The sequence below is a fragment of the Gavia stellata genome, chromosome 8 (genome assembly GCF_030936135.1).
Source record: "Gavia stellata isolate bGavSte3 chromosome 8, bGavSte3.hap2, whole genome shotgun sequence".
Classification (NCBI taxonomy): Eukaryota; Metazoa; Chordata; class Aves; order Gaviiformes; family Gaviidae; genus Gavia; species Gavia stellata.
The window spans coordinates 21,056,904-21,064,822 of record NC_082601.1 but is presented as its reverse complement, the minus strand read 5'-3'; the positions used below and the strand labels follow the sequence as shown (position 1 = coordinate 21,064,822).

General features: G+C 43.7%; 1 protein-coding gene across 1 annotated transcript in view; it reads left to right on the top strand.

Annotated features, from left to right (window-relative positions):
• The first annotated feature begins 6,482 nt into the window (after positions 1 to 6,482).
• GRB14 (growth factor receptor bound protein 14) overlaps positions 6,483 to 7,919 on the top strand; it is a 65,687-nt gene continuing 64,250 nt past the window's right edge. Inside the window, exon 1 of the mRNA XM_059820479.1 lies at positions 6,483 to 6,625. Within this exon, the coding sequence (XP_059676462.1) occupies positions 6,483 to 6,625 (143 nt within the window). The remainder of the gene's footprint in view (positions 6,626 to 7,919) is intronic.

Below are 7,919 nucleotides of genomic sequence, written 5' to 3'. Positions count from 1 at the left end.
AATTTTAAAACATGTTCAGGCACATAAAGGTGCAAACATTTGCTCATCCGTATGAAGGGAATAAATACATTAAAATGTTAGGTGCACTGATGTTGTGATAATTAGGTTCATAATAAGTGCCAAGATTGTCGTTGTTAGACAGGGTTCCTGAATTACAGACATTTGCATTAATAACCTCTTAATATAATAACTTCCAAGTTATCAGCACAATGCTTTTAAAACATGAAGGGTAGGTTGGTTTTTCAAAGGTTTATTGAATACCTCACTCCCTGAATATAGATTTCTTGGAAAAACTCCTGAGACAGAGCAAATGCCCCTTCTCTGTGTAAACGCCATAGGATTAATTCATTCCAAAGAGTACTAAATGTCCTACCAGGAGATGTATTAAAATGCTGGCAGATATGTTATCATACAGTAGCACCACCTTAAGAATTCAGCTGGACAGATAAGCATTTGTTTGCTTTACTTTCTGTCATTTGGGAGGAACGTAATGACTCCATCATTAAGGTTCAGCAGAGCCTGCCATTTCAGAGCTCATTTTCAAGGCATTCTAAATTGCACATGCACAGGTAGATTGATTTGGAAATTGCTTTGCTCAGTCAGGGCTGGTGCAAATTTGGGGGTGCAAATCTGGGCTAAGTTATTCTAGTGATTTTGAAAGAGAAAAATTCCTTCTCCCCTCACATGTATGCAGATATGCATAAAATCACATTTTAAATTTCTTACTGTTCCCAGAATTAGAGAAAAACCTCCTTAGATCTAATGAAAGCTTCCAAAACCCAATTTCACAATGCAATATGTCTGAAGTTACTAGACTTTAATTTTGTTTCCTAAAGTCATGGATAGTCTATTGTAAGCTGCATGTTACAGAAGCAGAAAAGAAACAATATGAGTGAAATTCAGACACCTAAATGCAAGTGTCTGGTGCCACGTTTAATGTCCAAGGATATCTGAAACATCCACACTGGGCTGTCTCATATGACATAGGATGAACAGGAAACCCATGCCTTCTTAGGGCATGGTAGAATAGGTACTTAAATTGGTATTAGATGCCTGCATTTAGGCAAACAAATCTCTATACATCAATTTTTCAATTGTCTTTAAATTTCATGTATCAGCATTCCACTTTTGTGGAATGTGCCTGCCTTGAGTCTGACCAGGTATGTTGTTTCTTTTTGCCCGAAATAACTCTACATCTCCCTTCCTCTTTGTATATATATCTGGAGACTCTTACTGTGCTTTCTCTGGTACTATTGCATCAGTGTCCTTGGCAGCAGCTCAGAAATGGCTGAGATTTATGAGTGGTGTAGCTGTTTGTGAAAAGTCATTTTAGCCTACATTTCTTGGTTTTTTGTTTTTTTTTTTTTTTAATGCTTGTATTTTGTTTCCCACTCTACAAAATGACTAGTGTTAAAGGATCTTGAATTTGATTTCCCAACAACTCACATTATAGAAACTGAACTTCTATGTGCTGGATAAACACAAGGAGTACTAGATAGCATAGTCACCTGTACCCTTCCCTCCATAATAATTACATGTTTGTGTGCAGTATTCTGAAGGTATATAAGGTCAGAAATCTGCTCTTTGTGTAAGGTGGAGTTCCAGAAAAAGGTCTGTAAGAAGTATCAGCAGTACTCTGCCGTTGTGAAACATCGCCTATTTAATTTATCTAAATATTTTATCACTTATGTGATGTTTAAAGTTGTCCACTCTTCACAGTAGTTATTTCAGAGGAACTAATAAAGCATTAATTATCACAAATATATACAAGTGGATTAATAAGAACAGAGAAATTTATTAAAAGAAAAATGTTTCTTCCATTACAATACTATCATTACAAATGTTTGGCACTGCTAAATCAGTTCCCTGAGACTCGTCAATTCACTTCCACAAATAACTGCAGCAGTGTATTTTGTGGTTCATTCATCCATAACTACCCAGAAGATTACATCTAATCCAGCAGATTTAGACCCATTAGATGAAGACCTAGCCACTGTAACCCATACATATGGAATATTCACCCTGGACTATTACAGTTCTCTCTAGGAAGGAACTTTATGCCTTATAGAAGTTCAAGTTTAGCCAGTGCAGACTGCATCACCTAATACACAGTTTATTATAGAAGCTGCTGAATGATTGATTTCATGCAGCCTTAGTGTGAGGGAGCAGAAGCCAGTATGTCACGTTGTCTGACTTGCATCTCACAGGCCCTACATGCCACCCAGTCAACCCTACGCTGAACCTAATTATTTGGTTGTAGCTACAATGACCCTTCAGAAATCATAAGCTCTTGATTTGATTTGATTGATTTGAAGGGTATCATTCTTATTCTCAAAACTCTGCACAGAATTTAATTCTGTTCCTGTGTTACAGTTCAAGGCAAAATTCCAGCAGGGGGATGTTCTGGGCTGAGGACAAACCTGTCACAGGGAATCACAGAACTTGCTATTGAAATAGCAAACACTGTTGTCAAAGCTAGCAATAAAATCCATCCCTCTACTCAAGTTTCTTATCAAAGTACACTGAAGTATTCATGCTTTTTAATAGGTAAAAAATCCCAAGCCCAACCCAAACAACAACAGAAACACAGTGCTAATCTGCTTCTTGATAGTAACTGCAGAAAAGGAAAATTAAATCAGGGGAAACATCAGAGTATTACCGTGCTGTGGTTTGTGTAAGTGCATACAGAGGGAGTTTCAGATTAGGTTGAAAAGCAGCTTCTGGAAACGACTGGACCGGTGGTACTGATTTAATCCTTTGGAACCTTTTCCTTATCCGCAATAAAAGATAGATACACATTTTAACAGTAATTCTAAACTTAACATTCAATGCGAGCTATAATAATAGCAAGACTCCTCACAAAACATTCAACCACAGATGATTTGCAGAGTTATGCACTATGCCAAGAAGTTAGCTAGTGATATCTCTACTTGTGCTCATTTGATAAATTTGTTTCTCATGAAGTACTGCCCAAACAGATGGGCAAGTTTTTGAAGTTAAAAATGGGCTTTTGAAATGGTCAAGAAGGAGCAGGAATGCACAGCTCATTGTATCAGGACCATATTATGGGTTCAACATACTGTAAGTATCTTGAGTAAATAAATTACAAGTTCAGCCTTATATCTTGGGGTATGCCTTTTTTACTGAACAAATAACTTTTTTTTTTCCCTTAAGGTCTTCCTCTGTATGATTCGAGTTGATGCTATTTATTTTGGGGTGCTTGTAGAGAAAACATTGTATTGGGAGACAAGAGTAGGCCTGGTTATAGACTTGCACTGGAAAACTAGCTACTTCTGTGGCTTCAATCTAGTACTTCAGTACAGATAATTCTTTTCCTGCTACTTTGCCTGTGACAGAAGATGGTGTAAAGGTATGCTATTAGTTCTCTTAGTGTAACCACCTTTAAGAAATTATAGTGAAGCTTTTTATGGTGAAGTCATTATACATATAAAACCACACTGAAAATACCTCGATAAAAGGAGGGAGGGATGTGTGGAAGGGTGAAATAAAAAAATCCAACAAAAACCCTCTACAGTTTTCAGAGATAATCACAGATAGTTTGGATTTTTTAAACCTTCACTTTGTCAGTAATAACTGTGAAAGTTTACTCTAATTAAAGGCATAATTTTGTCACATTAATCAAGTGCCGTGGTTCTAAATAGCACACAGGCTTTTGAGAACTGGAGAGCTTGATTTTCTGGAAGTGGGGTGCATACTGAATAGCTTGAATCTGTTGGGGTTTTTCTCAATATATATTTTTAACTTTACTTGATAAAGAACTGGACCTGATTAGGGCTAACAAAGATTAAATTAAAAGAGAAAACAAAACTACTGAGTTGAGGATTGAAGAATGCCCAGAAATTTAAGGAAATGGAAGTCTTAGAACAAGGACCACTGTGCTGCAGAAGCATAACAAGTATCAAAAAACAGACTAGGCACAGCTTAGGTGTATTTATGATAAAAAGGAAGCCAAAAGTCACCCAGCTCAACAAATATTTTGGTCGGGACTTAGCAGAAATCTGCTAGTCTTTTAATATCAACACTATTAATTGTCCAGAGATTACTGGGTTTGTACTTGTTCAAAGAAAGAGTTAAAAAAGGTTACACTTCAACAGAGTCTAGGTCAAATGCTTTCAGATATCTTTAGCCAAGCTCAGGCAATCTTTTTTATCCTTACAGTTGTTTGCAAGGAGAGACAGTAAGTCAGGAGAAACTTTAGTTTCACATTCTCACCTATGCAACATTTCCAATGCTATGCTGGAACAATCATGCAGGTCTTTCTGTGCCTCAGTTTTCCAATGACTGTATTTTTCTCATACAATGTTATTCCCACAGAAAGCACTGAAAGCAGCAAGCATCAGGACAGACTATGAGAAGCACAAAAAAACCCCTTTTAAGTAAATTTCTTTCTTAAATTACTACATTCAAGTGAAATTATAATAGCATTACATTTTTATTGATCTTTCCTACAAGTGGCATTTTTGCTGTCATGACTCATTAGAATCCTAGCAAAGTTATTTTGAAACATAGAAGTATTTAATTTATTTGCTAATATTCCTTCTAATTGTGTTTTTTATTTGCCTGCCATTTTAAAACCATTACATGACTAAGCCAAAGACACAAAAACATACCATCTATGTCAGGTTGCAGCTACGTAACAAGTTGCACAGACTCGGTGAAAAGTCAAAACATGTTTTCTTTTTGTGGCTGAATGTTTTAAATGCTGATTAACATAAGCATACAATTGCCACTTGAAGGTTTTTATCTCTTCCTGAACTCCGTTTTCTACCTACAGTACCTACACCAGTTGTCCTTCCTTCTATTCTTTTGAAGACAGCGAGGTTTAACATACCACATTTATGCCAGTGAATCAATTACACAAAAAACAGTGGTCTGGTCTGTGCAATTGTGTAAAAAGATAGCTGTTCGCAAGCAATGAGAAAATCCAGTCAATCATCTGACACTGTAAAATTCCAGATATGTTTGCCAGTCTCTGTATGTAAGAATTGTTAATCAACTCGGACTTGCACTTCTGCTGTCAGCATAACAGAGAATGAGCTGTTCAGACAAGGAATCCTTCATTTCGTTGAAAATAAACGTCCTGCAAAATCATCTGTGACTCAGCCAAAATGAAAACTGTAAGTATTGCTTCTATGTCAGAAAAATCTTTCTCCAGAATTTAAATGTTGGCTTGTGTGTGAGGATTTCTTCAGTGGGTTCAGGAAAACAGCAAAGCACACAGGTCCCAAAACATTCCGTATTTTCACCAGTCTGACACCTCAGTTATTGCCCCTGAGTACACCAAGTGCAGTCAGAAGGTTTCTACATACAGCTCTTTCTACCCGGGGCTGGGCTTTAATTATTTGACTTTCTATCAAATTGACCAACTTTCGTGATTTTATCCACTCTGCTTGGTGCCGTCAAACTGTTCTTCGTACAGGGAGGGGTTATTTTTATTTTGCAATAGGATGAATGCTGATAAGGACAGCCATGGAATTGCCACACACATAGGATTTTGTGTACGTAAAGCTGGACAGGAGCTGGCTTCCTCAGCGGCGCAGGCTGCTGTGGAGGAGCCCAAGGCACCAGGAAAAACCTTTCCACTTTCCAGCTCATCGGAGCTGTGGCTCAATGCGAGTCCTGGGCCCAGCGGGGAACCCAGCCTCCCCATGAGCTGCTTGTTTGGCACAAAGGTAATGGGCCTGTCCCCCGGCCTTGTTCATTCTTTGTTTCTCCAAGGCATAACCATAAATTCCCGACCTCACAGAGGGATGGGGCATCTTAGTTAATGATTTTTTCAGACGCTTAGACAAGTGCCAGGCCTGAGCGGCAGTGCGCGGCTGCTCCCTATTGCACCTCACTGTGAGAAGGGCGGGCGCTGTCCGGGAGAGTGGGTTACCCGCCCGGCCCGGGACAGCGAAGCGTTACCCCTCCGCTCAGGCGCAGGGCCCGAGGCACAGGGCGGGAAAAGCCCGGGGCCCGCTGGGCCTTTGGGGGCCCCTCGGCGGGACGGCCCCGCGCGACCTCCTGAGGAGACAAACGGCCGCGCCCTCTCCCCTCAGCCGCCCCGACCCCCCTTTCACGCCCGGCCCGACGCCCCAAGCGGGCCGGATGACACTGCGGCCCCGGGGCCGCGCACCTGCCGGGGCCCGCCTCGCCCTGCCGCCAGGGAGCGGAGCGAAGGGCTTCCCCCGCCCCGGCGTGGCGGAGGCAGCCGGGAGGGGACAGCTCGGCCCCCGCCCGCCCCGCACTACCTCCCCGTCGCAGCGCGGAGCCGGCGGCCGCCCGCCCCCGCCGCCGCCCGCGCACGTGTGCCGGGGAAGGCGTTCGGAGCCGCTCGCCGCCCCTTCCCCGCCGCCTCTCCCCTCCTCCGCAGCGTGAGCGGAGAGCAGCCTCCGCCCGACACGCCCGGCAACGCCGGTGCCGCTCGCCGACGTGCTTCGCGCGCGGGCGGCCGCCCAGCCAGGACGTCGCCGCCGCCGATGGCCGCCCCGCTGCCCGGTGTGCCGCGCGGCGCAGGGCGGGCGGCGGAGCCCGCGGGCGGCGGCCCCCGCGGCGCGGCGGCCTCCCCCTGCCCGCTTCCCGAGCCCCCCGGGGGGGACCCGCCGTCCTCGCCCCCCGACAGGTAAGGCCGGAGCCCGGGTGGGCGCCGCCAGCCCTGACCGCTCCCTCGAGGGCCCGCCTGCTGCCGTCTAGGGGCTGGCAGGCGTCCTGCGGGCGGGAGCGCGGGCTTGGCGGGGCCTGAGGGTGCGAGTGCCCTGCGGCTTGGTAGCGGTGGTTCGGGGAGGGGGCGAAGCGGCAGGAGCGGAGCGGAGCGGGGCGGCCTGGCCCGGCACCAGCCCGCTCCTCCCTGGAACTCAAAAGTTGTTTCCCGGCCACGCAGACACTTCCCTCCGCTGCCGATGCGTCTTCCCGCCCCCCCCCCCCCCCCCCCCCTTTTTTTTTTTTTTGAGGTTTCCCAGTTTGAGGTGAAAAGAGACAACGTTGCCGAGCCTGCCTTGTCAAACGGAACCGAGCCACTACTTTCTCATTGCAGTGTCTCACTTACAATGTTCGTGAGATAAACGGCTTCACCGTTAGCGCTGCCGCTGTAATTCCTGTCAATGATGTGCACCCTGTATTTGTTACCTCTCAGGCTGTTCTTAAAGGCATTCGTCTCTATTCTTAGTAAAGGAAACTGTGAACTAGGTTTTTCATGAAGCGGCTGATCAGTTTTGGTAGACTGAAGTTTCGAAAATCTTAAAATACTGCATACAGAATTTTTCACTCCTTCTTAATGCTAAATATCACTTTAAATGAATGTTTGGTGAGGATTTCCAGAAAGTAAAGCATCTTCATTCTGCATCGTTACCTTACTATGATGGTTTTCCCCACTTCGTACCAATTAGTATGTGAAATCTGGAATGATAATAGAGAAGGTAATAAAGTTAAATCAACGTACACATGTAGAAAAATCTCATTATATGTTGGGAGACTCAAGTACTTGTGGTGCTTTGGGTACTGCTCTCCTGATGAAATCAAGTAGACAAAGCGCTGTTCAGTATTTTACGTGAGAAAACCATGCACTGTAATGTACCCAGCCATCTAAACAACCACATTATTAATGTGATACTTTAAACCAGTGCATAACTGAGCTCTTCAGCAAGTACAGTAGTGATTAACTTCACTATTACAAATGCTGCTTGCTGATATTTGCAACACAATCAGATTTAAGTAGCCAGAAACTACCGAGACATTTATTTTATCATGGAGCTATGGAGATTCAAATACATTCATTTCTGTTCTCAATTACTTTTGTATCTTTGCACTACTTTGTCTCATCAGTCACTTTGACTCCTGATTCTGGGGGGAAAAAGTTTCCATTTGTTTAAAATACAGTTGTGATGTACTCAGGAAGCGTTACTGAGAAGTTACATGCA